At 57.3% G+C, this 19,867-nt stretch overlaps 1 protein-coding gene and 2 long non-coding RNA genes across 8 annotated transcripts in view; 1 reads left to right on the top strand and 2 right to left on the bottom strand.

Moving 5' to 3' along the window:
* Positions 1–9,063: 9,063 nt before the first annotated feature.
* Positions 9,064–11,448, bottom strand: LOC123587396. The gene is made up of 2 exons (XR_006707278.1): positions 10,443–11,448; positions 9,064–9,399 (listed from the first exon to the last, which is right to left on the bottom strand). It is a non-coding gene; the product is annotated as an uncharacterized LOC123587396 (long non-coding RNA).
* A 102-nt stretch (positions 11,449–11,550) lies between these two features.
* The window catches only part of SCARB1 (scavenger receptor class B member 1), an 84,324-nt gene continuing 76,007 nt past the window's right edge, over positions 11,551–19,867 (top strand). For 5 of the 6 annotated variants that reach the window (XM_045457126.1, XM_045457128.1, XM_045457125.1 and 2 more), the window contains exon 1: positions 11,553–11,898. In XM_045457126.1, coding sequence (XP_045313082.1) covers positions 11,773–11,898 — 126 coding nt within the window. In that variant the 5' untranslated portion in view covers positions 11,553–11,772. Of the gene's footprint in view, positions 11,899–19,867 lie in introns of all 6 variants that reach the window. The other variant, XM_045457130.1, reaches the window with a different exon arrangement.
* Positions 15,401–18,585, bottom strand: LOC123587399. Its single transcript, XR_006707283.1, has 2 exons — positions 18,500–18,585; positions 15,401–17,830 (listed from the first exon to the last, which is right to left on the bottom strand). It is a non-coding gene; the product is annotated as an uncharacterized LOC123587399 (long non-coding RNA).

A 19,867-nucleotide genomic window follows, 5' to 3' on the forward strand; every position in this document is an offset into this window, starting at 1 on the left:
CTCCCCCCCCCCCCTCACCCGGGCCTCTCTCTCCTCCCCCCCCTCCCCCCGCCGGACCACCCTGTCCCTGGCAAAAAGCAGTTTCGGCTGCTGGCAGTTGTGTCCCGGAATGGTGTTGCCATCCCTCGGTTGCTAGATAATATTTTTGGAAGCTGCTTCTACCTAGGTTCCAGCCGCCTCCGACATACAGTCTGGTGGCCAAGGACAGTCTCCCCCTCGGGGAAGAAACAGGCAACTTTGCTGTTCTACGGTTGAGCGAATTTTTTTTTTTTTCAACGTTTATTTATTTTTGGGACAGAGAGACAGAGCATGAACAGGGGAGGGGCAGAGAGAGAGGGAGACACAGAATCGGAAGCAGGCTCCAGGCTCTGAGCCATCAGCCCAGAGCCCGATGCAGGGCTCGAACTCACGGACCGCGAGATCGTGACCTGGCCGAAGTCGGACGCTTAACCGACTGCGCCACCCAGGCGCCCCATTGAGCGAATTTTTAAAGCAGGTGGCGGGCTTTTCCTGTGCCAAAGGATTCTCTGTCCCGACACTGGCCTGCTGTGCCTGGCTGCCCAGTGACCGTCGTCTTGCCCTGATGCCGCGGGACGTGTCCCCGTGCCTCAGCGGGCACCGGGCAGAGGAGGGCAGGCTGCTGCCCTTTCCTGGGCGGGGCAGAAAATGTTGCTCCAGCAGGACAGACAGCGAAACAGACAAACAGACAGGGGCTGGGTGCAAATGGGCTTCAGTCAGGCCGAAGCACGAAAACTTGGCGATCATTTAACAAGCCAGTGTGGGGTCAGGGCCCCCCCCCCACCCACCGACGGTGAGAGGTTAAGTGGTTCTCTTGAGTTAAAAAGAGAAGCCTGAAAACTCAGCCCAGAGTATAACAAACCGGCGCTCATACGCTTTGGACCTGGGAACAAAAGCCCTAAGAAAGAGGGACAGGGAGAGAGAGAGGGAGAGAGAGAGAGAGAGAGAGAGAAGGAGGGGGCAGAGGGAGACTTGGACTGCGGGCCTTTTGTGCACTTCCAGATACTTCCCCGAAAGCTGCACGTTGCACATTTCAGGTCCTTGGACACACGAAGTTCACTCTCACCTCAGGGCCTTTGCACCTGCTGTGCTCGCTTGCCTGGAACCCTTTCCCTGGGTCTTCACGCGGTTGGTTCTTCTTTATGCCGTTCTTTCCTCCTATCTTACCTTCTCGGAGAAGCCCTACCCTCACTCTCTCTATCAAACTGCTCGCTGTCTCTTTCTCAGCCTTTAGCGTTGTCCGAAATGATGCTGTTTGCTCATTCGTGGGCTTGCTTTTGTGTCTGCCCCCACCCGCTGGAATGCACCTCGAGGAGAGGAAGGACCTCTCCCATGAGCTCTCCGGTGCCCGGGACTGTTCTGCCACACAGAAGGCACTCAGTAAACATTCCCCGAACGAATCAATCAATAACGCTGTTGATTGTGGCTGCTGGCTGCTTGCCAGAGGGTTTCATATCTGTATCCATTGAGATGCTTTTGGCTTTTTGCTACTAGAAAGCACCAACCCAAACAGTTGGACAATCAAGGCATTTATTATTCCCAGAGGGGGAGAGTCCTGTGACAGGGCCGCTTTGGGGTTCTCAGTCTCAGTGGCCAAGGATGGGTATTGCTGAGGACCCAGGCTCTTGCCATCTCCCTGCTCCTGGCATTTGCTACACGGCAAGATGACGGTCACCCACTCAGACGTCTGTCCCACCCAGACGGGATAACACCCGCCACCCTCTTGTCTCATTGGCCAGAATTTGGTCATGTGTCCGTCTCTAAGCCAGTCATAGCGAGGCGAGTAGTGTTCTCCAGACTGGCTCGGCACAATCGGGATCCCCTCCTAGGGGGGCGTGGGGTCCCCCTTTTTGAGCCTCGCGGCCACCCGGAAGAAGGTGGGCACTCTGCATTCAGCAGAGAGGGGGGTGGAGAGGAGTTTGGGGAAGGCGGCCAATGGTGCCTGTCACACGCAAGTTTAACGTTCCATTTCAGTGTCACAAAGATCGTGTCAGCAATTGCCCCCTGAGTGCACCATTTTTTAGCACCCCACCCTTTAAGCGACAATTATTTTCAGTAAGAATAATTATTTTCCGGATTCCTTCTTTAGTTTCTTTCTTTTTTTAAAGATTTAATTGAAAAAAATTTTAATGTTTATTTTAGAGAGAGAGAGAGAGAGAGAGAGAGAGAGAATGCAAGCAGGGGAGGGGCAGAGAGAGAAGGAGACACAGAATCCGAACCAGGCTCCAGGCTCTGAGCCATCAGCACAGAGCCCGACGCGGGGATTAAACTCGCAAACCATGAGATCATGGCCTGAGCCAAAACCTAGGTGCCCCAACTAACTAGAACTTAAAGAAAAATCTGGAAAAGAAAAAAAGAGTTGCATGCTCCACAGACTGAGCCAGCCAGGGACCTTCCTTTTTTAGTTTTAGACAAACAGAAAGAAGAATACATTTCTATTTTAAAGATGTTTATTAAAATATTGTGTGTGTGTGTGTGTATGTGTGTGTGTGTGTGTGGCATCTGAAGTTCTCTGGACTAAATTCTGTATAGAATACCGTACTTATTAAAGGGCAAATTGGGGCCCCTGGGTGGCTCAGTCAGTTAAGTGTCCGACTTTGGCTCTGGTCACGATCGCACGGTTCACGAGTTCGAGCCCCGCGTCGGGCTCTGTGCGGACAGCTCGGAACCTGGAGCCTGCTGCGGATTCTTTGTCTCCCTCTCTCTCTCTGCATGTGCTCTGTCTCTCTCTCTCTCTCCCCAAAATAAATTTAAACAAAGAAGTAAAGGGCAAGTAACACAAGGATGCTAGTTTGAAGCTTCCGCAGATATTACTAAAACTCAGCAGTAAGGTAGCAATTGTTCAGCATGGGAATCGGTAAGCTTTTTCTGCAAAGGGCCAGAAGGTAAATATTGCAGGCTTTTTGGGCCATAGCGTTTCTGTCACAACTCAATTCGGCCATTGAAGCAAGACAGCAGCGGTCAATGACATGTAGTGAATGGGCTTGGCTGTGTTCCAATAAAACTTCATTTACAAAAACAGGCTGGGGGTCAGATTTGGCTTGTCGTTTGACAATTCCTGGTTTAGAAAACTTAAAGGGTTTTTTTTTTCAGGGGCAATATTTTATCACTGACTTTCTTAGAGTTACTGTTGCGCGGTGATAATAAGCAGACTGAAGGGACGCCTGGGCGGCTCAGTTGGTTGAGCGTCCGACTCTTGATTTCAGCTCAGGTCATGATCCCGGGGTCGTGGGATCGAGCCCTGTGTTGGGCTTTGTGCTGAGCATGGAACCTACTTAAGATTCTCTCTCTCTCTCTCTCTCTCTCTCTCTCTCTCTCTTCCTGCTCCTCCCCTGCTCGCACATGCTCTCTGTCTCTCTAAAAAAAAGAAAAGAAAAGAAAAAGCTTGGGGCTCCTGGGTGGCTCAGTTGGTTAAGCATCCGACTCTTGATTTGGGCTCGGCTCACGATCGCAGGGGTCGAGCCCCGCATCAGGCTCTGCGTTGACAGGGCAGAGCTTACTTGGGATCCTCTCTCTCTCAAATTAATAAATAAACTTAAAAAAAGAAAAGAAGCAGACTGAGCGGGTTTTATTACTGTTTTTAAATTATCTAGAAGCAATGCATTGTGGGGGACTGCATCCATGGTCTCAGCCTTGTCTTACAGAGGGGGCACTCGGGTCTTAGAGGGGCGTCCCGGGCTTGGGGGGGGGATGCCTGGAAAGCAGCGAGCCCCCATCGCCAGCACGTGTCCCCTTCCTGCCCCCCTGCGTGGCGGTCCTCTTTCTGGGACGGTCGCTCAGGGGAGCTAGCGGGCTGCCCCCTCACACTTTGCAGGACTTCCCTCTCTGGCCCAGGACGGGCCCAGGAGGGAGGCGGTCCCTCCAGGGTGGGCTTGGTGACAGTTGGGAGGCCCTCGGCCCCTCACTCCTCTCATCTGGAGGCTGCGGAGAACACCCCCCCCCCCCCGCCTCCCCCCGCTCCAAGCCCTTCCCACCATATCTTATCTGCTGCCTCCCTCCCCAGTTCTTGATCAAAGATCGACTCTCGGGCCCCTCTTTACAGCTCAGTTTCCTGCCAGCCTCCTAGGACGCTCGGCAAAGCTCTAGGCCACAAGCCCTGCGCGTCGTGGGGGCTCCTTTTCCATCCCTGTGCGGCTCAGACGTTTACCATCGTGTAGATATGTAGATACCATCGTGTAGATATCAAGCGGGGTCCTCGGCGGTGAGGACGCTCACGTGTCTGTGCAGCGCCACCTCCATCGACCTCCAGGGCTTTCTCACCCTCCTGATCGGAGACTCCGTGCCCCTGAAACACTGACCCCCCGGTCCCCTCCCCCAGCCCCTGGGGCCACCACCCCCCTTGCCGTCTCTGTGGACGCGACTCCTCCGGGCGCCTCACACACGTGGGATCATCCCGTATCTGTCCTTGGGCGGCCGGCGCCTTTCATCACGCAGCACAAATGTCCTCAAGTTGCGTCCCGGGCGTAGCGGGGGTCAGCACTGCCCTTGTTTTGAAGGCCGATTCATCTTCCACTGCACGTTTGTCCTTCCTCTGTCGATGGACGCTCGGAGCGTTCCCACCCCTTGGCTCTCGATGCCGTGGACACGGGTGGGCGAGTGTCTCTTCTCTCCAAGCCCCAGCTCTCAGCTCCTCGGGGGATAGGCTGGGAAGGGGAGTTGCTGGGTCAGGTTTAGTTTTCTGGAGGAGCCACTACGTTTTTTTCCCTGTAGCGGCTGCAGCGTGCACAGTGGTCCCATTTTCTCCATATCTTCTTTAATACTTGTTACTTCCTGTTTTGCCTTATTTGTTTGTTTGCTTGTTTATTTACTTACCTTTTCCACGTAGGCTCCACGCCCGATGTGGGGCTTGAACCCACACCCCCGAGATCGAGACTCCAATGCTCTACGGACTGAGCCAGGCAGGCGCCCCGTGCCTCACCCTTTTAGAGCCTTGTCCTGGTCAGGAGCCATCCTCTTGTCTGCAGCAGGCAGCAAACTACGGGAGGCTTCCGTCCCCTTGTGCGCTGGCAGAAATGGAGCAGAGTTCTTAGCTCACGGCTGCTGGCCCGGTTCTCCCCACGCACTTCCTTCCACCTTTGTCCTGGAAAGTGGTTTTGTGTTGGAGAATTAGCCCCTGTCAGAGAGGCACTATCTCAAGTCCTGAGAACCAGGGGCAAAGGTACTATTCAGCTGCCAGCTTTTAGAGAAGGAAGGTGGCTGGAGACTGGCAAAGTGTTGAGTGATTCTGCAGGAAGCCGGGATTGCTTGGGGCTGGGCTAAGTCTCCAAGGGGAGGACTGGGCGTTCTGGGGACCTCCACGACTATTTACAAGATGGGAGGGGCATTTTTGCCCGTTGACGAGAAACAGCTCTTCAGAAGTCATTTGCATCAGGATGAGAAATTGGCATTTTCGTTAAAATCTATCCAGGAACCCTTCTGCCTCAGGGCCTTTGCACTGGCTCTTCCCTCTGGGAAGCCCTTCCTTAGAAATCCGCATGGCTCCTTCCTGTACCTCCTTTAAGTCTTCGCTCAAATGCCACCTTCTCACAGAGGCCCTCCCAACCACCCCATTTAAATGCATTGCCCCCTCCTTACCGGGGGCACTTACGCTGCTCTCTTACCCCCCCCCCCCCAACCCCCAAGCACAGATCGTTCTTTAACACAGTGCTGTTCAACAGAAATGCAACGGGAGACAAATCTGCAATTTCAAAGGTTTTAGTAGCTGCTTTTGTTTTTTTTAAAGATTTTATTTTTAAATAGTCTCCACAGTCAGTGTGGGGCTCGAACTCCCAACCCTGAGATCAAGAGTTGCACACTCCTCTGACTGAGCCGGCCAGGCGCCCCTGCCTATATTTTAAAAGGTGAAAAGAGGCCCACCCGGGTGGTTCAGTCGGTTAAGCGTCTGACTTCGGCTGCGGTCATGGCCTCACGGTTTGTGGGTTTGAGCCCCGCGTCGGGCTCTGTGCGGACAGCTCGGAGCCTGCTTCGGATTCTGTGTCTCCCCCTCCCCTGCTCACGCTCTGCCTCTTTCTTGAAAGAGCGAAAAGAAACAGGTGACATTCGTTTTAATCGTGTATTTTATTGAACCCAACGTATCTGAATGTGTTCATCAATATAAAGACATCGAGATCGTTTATGTTCTCTCCTTCATACCGAGTCTTTGCAACCCGGCATGTTTAGGACACATCTCGCTTGGGCTGAGCCCTCTCGGGCGCCCGGGAGCCCATGTGGCCTGCGGCTACCGGAGGGGACCGCACTTGTCTGACGCGTTATACAATTTACCAATGATTATGTTTATCGTTTATCAGTCTCGCTTGTCTGCTGGGACAGGAGTTGTGCAAGGCCAGCGAGCTTTGTCACGTACGCTGCTGGGTCCCCGGCGCCCAGCACAGAGCAGGTGCCCAGTCAGCAGGGAGAAAGCAGATGTGATCTCTGGTTCCGCCCTCGCCCTCGCCCTCGCCTGGCAGCTGTGGCCAAACACGACTGCTTCCCCTTCCTCAAGAGATTTTTCTTTTTCTCCCGTCCTTGCCCTCACCCCTGCCTCGTCTCCGGCCCACTGCCTCTCTTTTCCCTTCCTCCACGTGTTCCTCTCCCTCAGCTAAGAGCCTCGTCCGTTATTCGTCCCTCGGGGACTCGGGCGGCGAGTGCCTTTGGTTCAGCCCCTGCTCCGCTGGAAACCAGGACTCTCTGAAGTCAAGGCCTTTCTTTCCACGCGATCCGGTTAGCGCTCTTGAGGATAATACCGAGACTTCCTGGGCTGGGGTGGGGCAGACGGCATGTGGCTGCTTGCACAGAGCGATGATTCCATCTGGCGCTGGCACCTTGCTGAGTGTGTAATCGGGATGAACTCATTTCAAGCTCATGACCACCCCCCGGAGGTGGGCGCAGTTGAGCTCATCACTATCGCACAGGTAAGGGGGCCAGGGTGCAGCGAGGATCGACGGCTTGCCCGAGGCCACCCAGCTACGCAGCCTGGCTGCAGACGTGCATTTTGAACCACCGGGCTCCGGTAGCTAGTGTTCATCAGCACATGTTGATTGAAAAAAAAATTTTTTAACGTTTATTTATTATTGAGAGACCGAGAGAGACAGAGCGTGAGCAGGGGAGGGGCGGAGAGAGAGGGAGACGCAGAATCCGAAGCAGACTCCAGGCTCCGAGCTGTCCGCGCAGAGCCCCACGCGGGGCTCGAACCCACGAACCGTGAGAGCATGACCTGAGGCGAAGTCGGACACTTAACCGACTGAGCCACCGAGGCGCCCCAATACATATTGATTAAGGAGCGACTGTGGGCCAGGCGCTGTTGTAGGAGTTGGAGACACGGTCATGGGCAGAACAGACAGATTCCTGCCCTTATGAAGTCTGCATTATGTAGTGTGTTGGAGATGATAAGTGCAGAAGTAAAGCAGGGAAGGGAGATAGGGAGCATTGTGGGGTGTGGTTTGTAATTTAAAAAGAGTGGATGGGAAGGAAGTTCTTGTAGCAATGACATTTGAGCAAGAACTCGAAGGGAGGGAGGGTGAGCTCTGTGGGGTTTGAGAGAAGAGCAATCCAGGAAAGGGACCGGTAAGTGCAAAGGCCCTGAGGCAGAAGCAAGGTGGCAGGTTTGAGGAACACGAGGTCAGGGAGATGATGGTGACCTTGTGGGCTGTCATGTGAACTTCGGCTTTTATTTTTATTTTTCTTAATGTTTATTTATGTTTGAGACAGAGAGAGACAGAGCATGAACAGGAGGGGCAGAGAGAGAGGGAGACACAGAATCGGAAACAGGCTCCAGGCTCTGCGCTGTCAGCACAGAGCTGGACGCGGGGCTTGTCACGAACCGCGAGATCATGACCTGAGCCGAAGTCATATGCTTAACCGACTGCGCCACCCAGGCGCCCCAGGACTTTGGCTTTTAATCTGACTGAGGTGGGGGCCGCGGGAAATGTTTGATTTTTTTCAATGACAGCTTTATTGACAGGTAGCTCATAAAGCATACAATGCACTCATTTGATGGGCACGACTCACCAGATTTCAGTCTATTGCACGGGGTCATGCAAACACCACCACAGTCCGTCTTAGGACATTGTCATCATCCCAAAGATATCATCATCCCCCCCCCCCCCACCTTCTCCCACCCCCTCCCCCCGATCCCAGACCACCACGAATCTGCTTTCTGTCTGGCGGAGTTGCCCCTTCTGGACATTTCCTGTGAACGGAACCCAACGCTATGTGGTCTTTTGTTAACATGTTTCTTTCACTTGGCATCGTGTTTTCAAAGTTCACCCGCACTGCGGCTCGTAGCAGCACTGTTTTCCTTTTCATGCCAAATAACGTTCCGTGGGGTGAGACCGCCCCTTTCATTTACCTGTTCGTCAGCTGAGGGACGCGGGGGCCACCTCCACCTTGGGGCTGTCGCGGGCAGCGCTGTAAGGGCCACTGGGGCACGAGTGTTTGTGTGGACGCGGATCTCATTTCTCTTGTGTGTGCCCCAGACTGGAACAGCCGGGTCTTAAGGTGAGTCTGTGTCCAGCCTTTTGAGGGATGGCTTCCTCGGGGGCCGCGCCATGTTACACCCCCCTCCCCCGGCAGTGTCTGAGGCCACCAGTGTCCCCGCCTCTTTGCCAACTCTCACTCTCCGTCTTTTGGTCACGGGAGACCGTGGAGCGGAGCACGAACGTCATCTGACTTGGTTTTCACGGGATCCCTCCGGCATCGACGGTGAAAACATTTTGCTCCTTTTCATCTTTCTTTCTCTTCTGCGTTTTTACTGCCTTTCTTCATCCTGGCAAGGTCTTTCTCTCCAGTGCGATGAAGCTTTTTCTCCTGCTTCTCAGGTTGCCTTAGGTCACCCCCACAAACCTGCCCCCGGCCACCCCCCCCCCCACCGGAAGTGACTCCCCTCGGGTGAGATCGCGGGTCACGGGTCTCAGATAGCCTTTCATCTCCTCTGCCTCTGGTCAGGTGACAGCCAGCCGTGACGCAAGCTCACTCCCGCCATGTCCTTGGGCCTGTCTTGGGTAAGCATCACGCACATTTGGACCTTGAGGAGTTCGTAATAAATGCAAGTTAGATCGGGTGAGATGGTCAAGGCGAATGAGCCTCTTTGAGGGAGGAGGGGTGTCAAGGAAGTGGGTGGGGGCATCCGGCCAGGGCAGACCCCAGGTTTTAGTTAACCGGTCAGTTGCCAAGAACCACAAAGTCAATAGGAGTAAGACAGTCCCCAAAGCTGATGGCTGTTGAAGACCTTTGGGAATTCGACGAAGTACATTCATTCCTCCATGAGAGACTTGATTAATTACTTAATGCTGTAGCGAGCGAGTTGATTACTTTGTCTTTAGTGCCTATGCAGTACGTGTGGGACACTGTCCCAGTGCTGGGGGTGCATCCGTTAGCAAGAACAGAAGGGCTTCTGCTCTAGAGCTGGGGGAGACAAAGTAAATAGGAAAACGAAGACAACAATTTCAGATAAAATGGGGTGACTTGGTAGAGCGACCGGTGGGTTGGTGTTCCCATTTTGGATATTTAACAGTAAAGGCCCCTCTGAGGAGTGGACTTTGAGCTGAAGCCTGGAGGAGGAGTGAGCCCCAGAAGGATCTGAGGGAAGAGTGTTGTAGGCCTGAGGTACAGCAGGTGCAAAGGCCCTGTGGCAGAAGAAAGCTGGGGCCGTTCAAGGAACAGAAAGCAAGCCCAGGAGGCTGGGAGTAGCGTGAACATGGGGAGAGGCTGGGAGATGGGGACAGAAACGCGGATGGGAGCCAGGTGGGGCAGACCGAGGGACGGCACAGGGCTTATAGCTGTGTTCACGCCTCCTGGGAGCTGGCATGAAGTGCCACCAGTTTTCCAAATCACTGAATCCTCACAACAGCCCTTGGAGAGAGGCTCTTATCCCATGTGACAAATGAGCAAACTGAGGCCCAGAGAGGGCCAAGCCACTTGCCCCCAGGACTCTGCCGTGGGGAACCCCGGAGCACGGGTTTCCCTGGACCTGTTCCCATGGGACAACACAGCCTTGCCCTGGCACCCCTCCTGCACGCACCCTGGACAAGGCAGGTCTCCAGGCAAGGCTCTCTGGCCGGTATGCAGTGGGTGCCCAATAAATACGGGCTCAGGCCAGGCCACGCTGCTTAAGGATGGGCCCGGGATAAGGCTGCTTCCCTCCAGGGTCAAAGGGGGGTTTCAGAAGGCCCCTTTCTGAGCCATCAGGGGCTGGCTTGCCTTAGCCGGGTGCTGAGGACACTGCCTCCCATCCCGTGTAACCCCTGCCCGGCCCTTGCCCTCTCAGCAGCCCAGTCGGGGAATGAGGGGCTCGGCCTACGTCAGGGCTCCGGAACCCAGCGTGAGGTGGGGGTTGGGGGTCGCAGGCACCCGGAGGCAGGCCAGGCGGGGTGGGGGTGGCGGTGGGGGGCTGCGGAGGACTGCCGGGGAGCCCATGGTCACCTGTTTCATTTCCTCCAACTCGTTACCTGCGCTTATCCATCGTTCACTTGCTCGTCATCTGTCTCCATCTTCGTTAGAAGGCACAAACGTGGATCGGTTGACTTCACCTCTCCGGGCGCCTTTCCGTATCTGGGAAACGGAGCCCCGTGTGTCAGGCACTTAGCACAGTACCCAGCCTCCGTTCATTCTAAAGTGCTTGCCGAGAGCAACCATAACCTGCCAGGCAATGTTCTAGCTGCTCCGGACGGGGCAGGACGGGGCAGAGAGACAAAGCGTCCACCCCACAGCATCCCAGTTGGGGCGCAGGGGGGTGGGGTGTGTGTGTGTGTGTGTGGGGGGCTCAGAACGCAAAGAACAAATGAACGTGTTACAGGCCAGGTGGTGCTCCGCGATAAGGGGGAGCGCGGCCTGGGAGAGCCGGCGCTATTTTATTTCGCACAAGGTGGCGGGGGAAGGCCTTTCTGATAAGGTGGCGGAGCAGTCGTGAAGGAAGGAGCCCGGCAGATATCCGGGGGAACAGAAATGCCAAGCGAGGGGGGGTGGGGCGGTGTACCGGGCACTGAGGCGGGAGTCCGCGAGGCTGGTTCCGGGAAGAGCGAAGCTAAAATAGAAGGTGTGCGTGGTGGGGACTTGGGGGATGGGACGGGGGGGGGGGGCCCGGGGACAGAGGTGGGGGTGGCGGAGGGTTCTGGTGTTTCTGGTGCGTTGGGAAACTCCTACCCAATGTGACCAAAGACGTGGGCCGTGACAGAGGAAGTGGGAGAGGAGGACGGGCAGGGGCGCAGGATGGGAGAAGGAGCAGCAGGGGGAGGGGAGCAGGGGGAGGTGGGGGAGACAGAAGAGGAGAAGGAGCAGGTCGAGGGGGGAGGAGGAGCCGGCAAAGGGAGGTGCGGGGCGGAGAGGGGAAGGGAAGCGAGCGGGGGAGCCGGGCACCGCCGACGCCCCTGCACGCGGACGGCGGAACTCCCCCGCCGCCACCCGCGGAAACGGAAGCGAGGGCGTGGGGCGCGAGACTCCCCCCACCCCACGGCGGGGCGTGTCCTCCGGACCGTCCGATCCGCGCCCCGCCCCGGCCCCGCCCCCTGGCCGCGCGGGCCCCGCCCCTCCGCCCCCGCCAGTGGGCGCGCGCCCGAATCCCGGTGCCCCGGGCGGCCCGGGGGGCGGTCCAGCGGCGCCGGCGATGGCTCATAAGACCGCGGGCCACCTGCCGGGCCGCTCCTCCGCGCGCCGCGCTCCGGGCCCCGCCGTGCCGCTGCGGGCCGCGTCCCCGGAGTCGGCGCCTCTGTCGCCTCGGTCCCCGTCCCCACCCAGGCGCGGAGCAGCGCGGGCTCCGGGCGGGCGCCAGGGCGCGCAGACATGGGCAGCCGCGCCAGAGCGCGCCGGGCGGCCGCGATGCTGGGCTTCCTCGGGCTGCTGTGCGCCGTGCTGGGCGCCGTCATGATCGTGATGGTGCCCACGCTCATCAAGCAGCAGGTGCTCAAGGTGGGTGAGGGGCGCCGGCCGGGGCCCGCGCCGGGTCGGGGGCTGGAGGGCGCGCAGCCGGAGGCCCGGCGAGCTGCGGCCGGGATCGGCGCCCTGGTTCCGGGCCCCCCGAGCACGGCGGATCCCAGAGCACATCGCCAGGGGCAGCTGGCCGCCTCCCCAGTACCCTCCGCGACCCAGGCCGAGGTGGGGGGCAAAGGAGGCTTCCAGGGACTTTCCTGGAGGCGCGGGCCAGGGTCCGGAAGGCCAGAATGAGAGACCGCCCGGAGCCTGACCTCACCCTAAGGGGGTCGGGGGCGCAGGACGGGCCTGGAGTGTGGCCCCATTATGGTGCTACCCTCCTGCCTCTTTACTACAGCAGCCTGAGGCCGCGTCTACTAAAATTAGGGCCGCACTTTGCCTGTTTCCTGTGCGCCCAAGAGGACAGGAACCCTCCATTCATGTGCTTCTGTGACACTCACATGGGCGCCCCCGTCTCCCATTACCGTGCTCAGTAGAGCATTCTCTGCTGTCGAGAATCCACACAGAAAGGCCTTCTCAGGGGCCGAATGCTCTGTCCTCCGCCAGCATTGCCTTCCCGATGCAGATTGGAAGCGATAAGCCGCTTTCTCCCCAGATTGACACAGAGGCAGCCACAAGCCCAAGGCTGCAGAGGCAGAGGGTTTTCCTCTGTTCATAACCTTAGGTACGATTGCCCTTTCAACCGTGGAGACAAATGAGCTGGCCTGGGACTAGACTCTGCCCTGGGTGTCTGGACAGCCTGTTTGAATGAGCTGGAGTTAAGGAAGGCCAGGGACACTGCAGAGAGGATCGCAGCTGAGCTAAAAGTGTTTCAGGGCTTCGAAGCCAGAGACAGCACCTGCAGTGTGGGGAGGGGAAACTGAGGCTTGCTTTGCCCAGACACTGAGCGGGGATACAGATGTGGATAATGTCACTGGCTCGTTGATTTCTCTTTTCCCCCTCAGCTGGCTACTTTAAGTGGGTTTCTTAAGAATGAGACTTGTCCTTAGGGCAGCTGGGTGGCTCAGTGGGTTAAGTGTCCCACTTGGGCTCAGGTCATGACCTCGTGGTCCACGAGTTCAAGCCCCGAGTCGGGCTCTGTGCTGACAGCTCGGAGCCTGGAGCCTGCTTCAGAGTCTGTGTCTCCCTTTCTCTCTGGCCCTCCCCCGCTTGCACTCTGTCTGTCTCTCTCAAAAAAAAAAAAAAAGAATGAGACTTGTCCACATTTGGTGTGTGTGTGCCCCATGCCCAGCACAGGATGCCTGGGAATGAATGAATCTGTGGATGAGTGAAGGCTACAATCCGCCTACACCTGCCTGTCCCTTCTTGGGACCTGACCATCTTCAAACATGCTGCAATGTTTGGCTTTTACCACGGCCTCTGGGGAAGTAGTTGTCTGTAGTTATACTGGCCACACTGTGTTTTTTGTTTTTGTTTTCTTTAGTTTTCAGATCTTTTCCCATTAAGCCCCGTAGCCTGATTCCAAGGAGATCCTGGCTGGCGGCAGCACTGAACGCCGAGTTCCTCTTCGTGTTTTTTGGCCTCTGGGGATGGCAGGAGAAGCTCCCCTCGAAGCATTAAGATTGCTTTGTTCTCTCCCGCAGTGGCCAAGGGGCTACGCTTTCCAGAGTAGCCGTGAGAGCTTTATCTCAGCGCGAGCCTTCCGTAGACGCCCGCCGATGTTACGGTTCCTGTACGGTGTGCATCCTGGAGACGCTGTCACGCCGGTGGTGGAGGGGGGAGTGTGAGGGCGGGTGGGGTTTAGAGCTGATGAAGAACCTCACCGGCCCCGTCCTTCTCGGACCGAACTTCGGGGTGATTTCCGTGTGTGGACGTTGGTCAGGTTCTGGGTGTCGGTTCCACGTGTATCAGCTCACACGCGTGTGCCTCCTGATTCCCGACTCGAACGCTAGGCTTCCGAAGCGGAGAGTGACATTGTCCTCCCTTGTCCTGCAGCTAGAATTTCCGGGCTCAAAGTTGAGCGAGAGCCACCAGCATCCTATGTGACTCTCCCAAAGGCGATTGGTTTGGGACTGAGTGGCGTGAGGGCAGGAAGGCAACGCCTAGCCCGTGAGAGCCACTTCTTGGGCAGCCCCGGCTGAGCCCTGGCCAAGTGCCTCCCGTGGAAGAAGACTGTCTGTGTTCAGGGGACCTGGCGGGTGGGACCCCAGGAGAGGGGAGGAACTTCCTGCCCGCCGGTGTTTTCTTTGGCTGCACAGGCCCCTGGACAGCTTGAATGGCGGGCCTTGTGCTTTTGATTTCCATTTTTTTATGCTTTTTGGTTCACGGAAGAAGTCCACATGTCAAAGGCATGAGCCCTTGCTTGCAAAAAAAAAAAAAAAAACAAACCCATTCAAATGGAGGAAAAAAGTTCCCTCCACTTTATTCCCTTCCTCAGATAATACCACCGTCATTGGCCTGTGTCTTCCTAGACTTTCATCAGTGCACGCATCATGAGCACGTATTCGTACACGTTGGTACATACTTGTTACGTATAGTGAGCTAAGCTGTGTGTAAATATTCTGCAGTTTGCTTTTCAGTTCCCGCGTACCTCTTGGAAAAAGTTTCCCTATCAGAACAGGTAGATCTATCCGGTCTTTGTTGTTGGTTTCACTGCTGCGTGGCTTTCCTTCCAGTGGCTTATTTCCCTGTTTCTCTATTGACGGCTGATTTTCTCTGTCGCGGAGTAACCGAACAGTGAATGTCCTGGCACGTGCCTCTCGGCGTCCAGGCACCAACGCCTCCGCCGGGTGGATTTTCAGGATAGAAGCCTCTAGACCGCGAAGTCTGTTCAGCTTGAGTTTTGACAGTTACCGCCGAATTGCCTTTCTGAAAAGCTCTAGCATTCATACGGCCACCAACAGCATGACAGTGCCCACTCCCCCCACATCCACACCGATTGATTGTCGTGTTATGTTGTTATTAATCTGATGGGTTTGATTTACACGTCTCAGGCTGCCGATAGGGTTGAGTTAGGGATGCGATGCATTTTGAAACCTGGGACGGTTTCCGGAGCCCGGGGGGTTGTAGACCTGGGCTCTGCCATTTGCTGGCTGGGGACCTCGCACGTTACTTCACCTCTGAGTCAGGGGTCAGATGTAGTTTGCCTCTTGGCACGATCACAAAGCGCAAAGGTGATTACATGTGTGTGGAAATACCCTGGATGTGCCTGGTTTCTTACTTGAATCTGACCACTGCCTTGAGAAACAGGCTGAGACCGTGCTTTTGTTCCCACAGATAAGGAAACGGAGGCACAGCAAAGATCGGCAACTTGCCGGGGTTTACACGGCTTGTGGCCGTGGTGGGTCGGCACCCCAGCCCCGAGTTGGGGTATCCACTTCTGGAGGGGCATAGGACATCGAGTGGGAGCCCTCCCTCCCATCCGATGCGGGGCTCGAACTCACGAACCGTGAGATCGTGACCTGAGCCGAAGTCAGACACTCAGCCAACTGAGCCGCCCAGGCGCCCCAACTTTTTCTTTTTTTTTAAACAGAGAATATTTGTGTATTATGTGTTTTATTAAACATTAGTAACGAACCCACAACTTTCCCCAGAGAATGGCCCAGTGAATTAGAGACACAAATGGCAGAGGAGCCCTGTGGATTGAGGTCACTGGGAGAGGTCCAGGGAAGGAAATGAGACTCGTCCCTTCGTCCCTGCGGCAGGCAGGCGTGGACAAGAGGCGTTCGGCCGGACGGCGTGATCGTGAATTACTGAGTGCCGGGCAGTATTCAGGCCATCTTTGTAAATGTCCTCTTGTTTGGTCCTGGGGAATTCTGTGACACTTCTCATTCTCATCACCAACAGTTAGGGAAACAGAAGCTTCGGGGAGTAATTTGCCCCAGCTGACCTTGCCTGGTGCGTGTGTGTGTGTGTGTGTGTGTGTGTGTGCGCGTGTGCATGCACACGTGTGAAAATGTCCTGGAAGAAAACGCCAGGAGAATGGGGACACTTGTATCCACTGCCTAGGACTGACCCTGGCATGCGCGGTCGTCCCAAGTTTGAATGGGTGAGGAATGCACGGTCAGGGTCCCTAAGGGTACATTTCCGGGTGTCTCTGGTCCAACGGCGAAGGCCCAGCGGTGGGAAGGGCTCGTCTGCTGGGCCACCGTGTGTGTTGCTGGGCCCCTTAGCCTTCTTCACATCCCAGAGGGGAGCTGAGTCCCCTCTGCTGTCTTTAAGTTGGTTTTCTGGTTGGGATCAGTCTCAGGTGCTTTGTGCACGAATTTTTCCAGCTGAGGCTGAAGGCTTCCCCCGTGTGTATTTCCATCTCGGTAAATGACGCCTCCATTTCCCCGAGCACAGAGCTGAGAATCTTGGGTCATGCCTGATACGGTCTATCAGCAGATGCTATTGGCTTTATCTTCAAAACCTAGCTGTGTTTCAACTCCTCAACATCACCACGAAAGCCTTCTCCGTCCACTGCTTGGACTGGTGCAGTAGTCTTCTCTCTGGTCTCCGTAGACAGCCAGAGGGATCCTGATGAAACACCCAGCAGACCATACGTCCCCTCGCTGACAACCCTGCAAGGTTCCCTGTGTTACTCTGAGTGGAGACTGAGGTCCTCTCGGTGGCCCAGAGGCCCCTGCACTCTGGCCCTCCTTCCCTCTCTCACCTCACCCGCTCTTGGCCCCGCAGCTCACCTGCCATGCACATCTCCTGGATGTCCTCGAGCCTGCCGAGCCTGGTCCCACCACAGAGTCTCTGCCTCGTGCTCCTCTCTGTCCGGAAGGCTCACTCTGAGATATCTGTGTAGCTCGCCCCGCACGTCCCCGAAGGTAGCCTCCGTTATGCTGTATGTTTATTTGTGTGTTCTCTTTCGCCCTCATGAGCGTGGACGTCTGCTGGGGCAGGGGCCGCGTTGTCGCTCCCACGGCAGTGTCCCCGAGGGCCAGAGCAGCGGTGGGTTCGTGGTACGGTGGGTGACGGAGAGGTGGTCAGGGCCGTGAGGTTGGGGTGTTTCCTCGCCCTCTCCCCTCGCCCGGGACTTGGACCCAGACTCTAGTTTGCTCCTTCTGCCCTCAGCGAGAGCCACCCGGAGAGCCTCAGGAACGCCGTGCCCTGCCCCTGGGTGGCCTTGTGCCCTTTGGCAAATGTCCTCTGCCCATCAGTTAAAAGGTGGGGGGTGACGACAGGCAGTGAATGTATTCGGCACACGCGGTTTGAAGTGTTGTGCACGTATTAAATCATTTCGTTTTGCGTCCGAACAGCGCCTGTTGCCTCTCGTTCCTGAGGGAAAGAGAAGCACAGGGCCGTGAAGTCCCTTGCCCCAGGTCACTCGGCTGAAATGGCAGAACCAGGATTTCAGTCCAGAGGGCCTCTGGCCCGGAGGCCCGGCCTCCCTGCTGTCTGTATTGACTGCTGTCAATATTTCGCGGTAGGGCAGGCCCCTCCCGGATTCCCCGCTTGGGCCAACCTCGCCTTTGCCTGCGCGGCCGGTGCGCAGCGGGGTCCGCTCAGGCCTTCCTCCTTATCGGCACCTCCCCCGAACTGTCGGTACAGGGCGCCTCGTGGCTATCTTTGTAGGCCGGTCTGATGGAGCGGGCTGTGTTCTAGAATCACAGATGCCCAGGCCAGCTGGGGAAGGCGGCCCGTCTGGTGCCCGTCGTCCCAGCAACCCTCAGGGTGGGCTCGTGCCTCTGCCCCGGGGTCTGCTGGGCCAGCCCCGCACGCCGGCCAGCGCCCCCTCCGGAGCTCCGGGAGGCCGCAGGTCAATCTTGGAGGGCATCGTGGTGTCACAGGCTGATCGCTCCTGGGCTGTTTCCTGCAGGCCCCCCCCCGCCCCCCCCAGCACCTGGCCGCGTGCGGCAAAGCGATGGAATTGATCTGTGGTGGCCGATGGTGGGCGCCCGGGGTGGCTGGGATCGCAGGTGCGCGCTGGGTCTGTCCTGTTTTGCTTCCTCTTTCCCGCAGCGGAACTCGGTTTCTCTCCCTGCGCACGAGAGACCTTCTTACTCCATGGTGACAGCTGGAAACCGGGGGCTATTTTGAGTCTCCCGGAGTCTGGTTTATTTTTGTTTTCGGCTCTGGCTTCACGAGGGTGTGTGTGTGTGTGTGTGTGTGTGTGCGCGCGCGCGCACGCGCAAATGCTGGCGTGTGCGTGCGTGCGCTCATGGCACACGCGTGACTGGTGATGCGCGAACACGCGTTGGCACGTGCAGCCCGTCCCGGAGCACGTGGGTCAACAGGGATCGCGGTGTCCCGTGTTGGCATAGATGTGCGCGCGTGCGGGCGTGTGTGCACGCGTGTGTTGACGTGTGCGCGCATGGGGAGGCGTGGCACGCGCGGCCCTCACGCATCCGCACGTGCGCACATCATCCATCATCGCAGTCGCCTCGTGCGTATCGCGATGCGTGCGGGCACGCTCGCGCACGCATGTTAACGCGTGTCCGCGCGTGCTGGGTGCACGCATACGCGTGTGGCCGCGAGTCCCGCCGCAGTCCGGCCTCCCCTCGGCCCGGCACCAGGGGCGTGTTCCGCGGGCCTCTCTCTTCCCGTTCCGTGAAATGTTCCCCGTCCCTTCCTGGAATGACTAACACCTGCCAATACCTGCACCCAGTGAGTCAGCGTCATTAGCCAGAACGCGGTTACGTGCAGTTACCTGGAACCGCCTTGTGCCGGCCTTCGTCGGGCACAGCAAACGAGGCAGAGGCCAGTCCCGAGTGGGTGTCGAAGGCGTGCTCCGTCACGTCTCCCTGGGGCACGTCCTGGTCGCCCTGGAGACCCCGCACGAGCGCGTCTGCTCCATCAAAGTCTGTGGGTCGACCTGCTGTCCTGGGTCAGCGGCACAGAGGCCCCTGGCTCTTCGGCCACCCCCAGGGCTGGTTTCCGGCACGAGGCTGCCGCGGACAGGCTTCGGGTTCCCAGTCGTGGAGGAGTTGGTGCCCCTGCCCTTTGCCACAAAGATCTAGTGGCTTTGGCCCCGTAAACATGTTTTTGGTGCAGAGAATTCAGTTGTACGGTTAGGGCCAAAATAAAAAAAAAAAAAAAAAAACCACCCGAGAAACAAAAGGAGAAGTTCTTTCCCGTACCTCGTTTTCCCTTGTCAAACGTGACCTTGGCCTCCACTGGCCCTGGGAATGGCTGGCAGGGGCAGAAACCAAAGAGAAACAAAACAGTCCGTTCTTGGCGTTGGAGCTTTACAGCTGGCGATCACGGGGCGTCCCGGATGCTTCTGGTCCTGACGTGAAGCCGCTCGGCCTGCCCAGAACCTCCCTGAACCCAGAGGTCCGGGACCCTGGTGGTCCGAGGCCTGGCTGTCAGTCTCTTGCCCCTTCCCCTCCCCCGCCCCATGTCTTCCTGTCCCTGCTGGGGAGGGGGAAGGAACAGGAGTGGCCCGACCCTTGTTTGCTTCCTGGCATTTTGGGCGAAGTTCCTTCCACCTTTTCTGGAAGCTCCCAGAAGGACTCTTAAGACACTTGAAATGTCTGTTCCCTTACCTCCTGGCCAGCTGCTCCTTTGTCTTATGTGTTGGGGCCTCGGCCAGTCTCAAGCAGCCAGGGGCGTCTTTGTCCTGGCTGCTGATACCCCACGCCCAGACCTTTCTCCCGGATTCCAGCCTCCGGCAGCCAGGGGCCAACCGCGGATCTCAGTTTGGGTGGCCAGAGGCTGCTTGCACTACCCCGGGGGGGGGGGGGTGCCCGACCCCTCATCGCTGCCCCCACCCCCCGGCCTCAGGCCTCCGGCCGGACCCCCGTCTCTGTGGGTGGTTTTTCTCTCCCACGGCCGTCCAGGCCGAGAGCCTGAGCCCCAGCCTGGCTTCCCCCTTCTCTCTCTTACTTCCTACATTGAACCAGCGGGACGGTTATAGTGTCATCTTCACGATACGTCCGGGATCCCACCGCTTCTCACCGTGCCCGTGGCCACCGCCCCGGTCCAAGCCTCCATCGCGACTCCCTGTCTCTGCCTTTGCTCCCCGGCCGGGTTTGCTCCACGCAGCGGCCACACGGAGCCTCTGAAATCTGCAGCT

The sequence above is a fragment of the Leopardus geoffroyi genome, chromosome D3, assembly GCF_018350155.1.
Source record: "Leopardus geoffroyi isolate Oge1 chromosome D3, O.geoffroyi_Oge1_pat1.0, whole genome shotgun sequence".
Lineage (NCBI taxonomy): Eukaryota > Metazoa > Chordata > Mammalia > Carnivora > Felidae > Leopardus > Leopardus geoffroyi.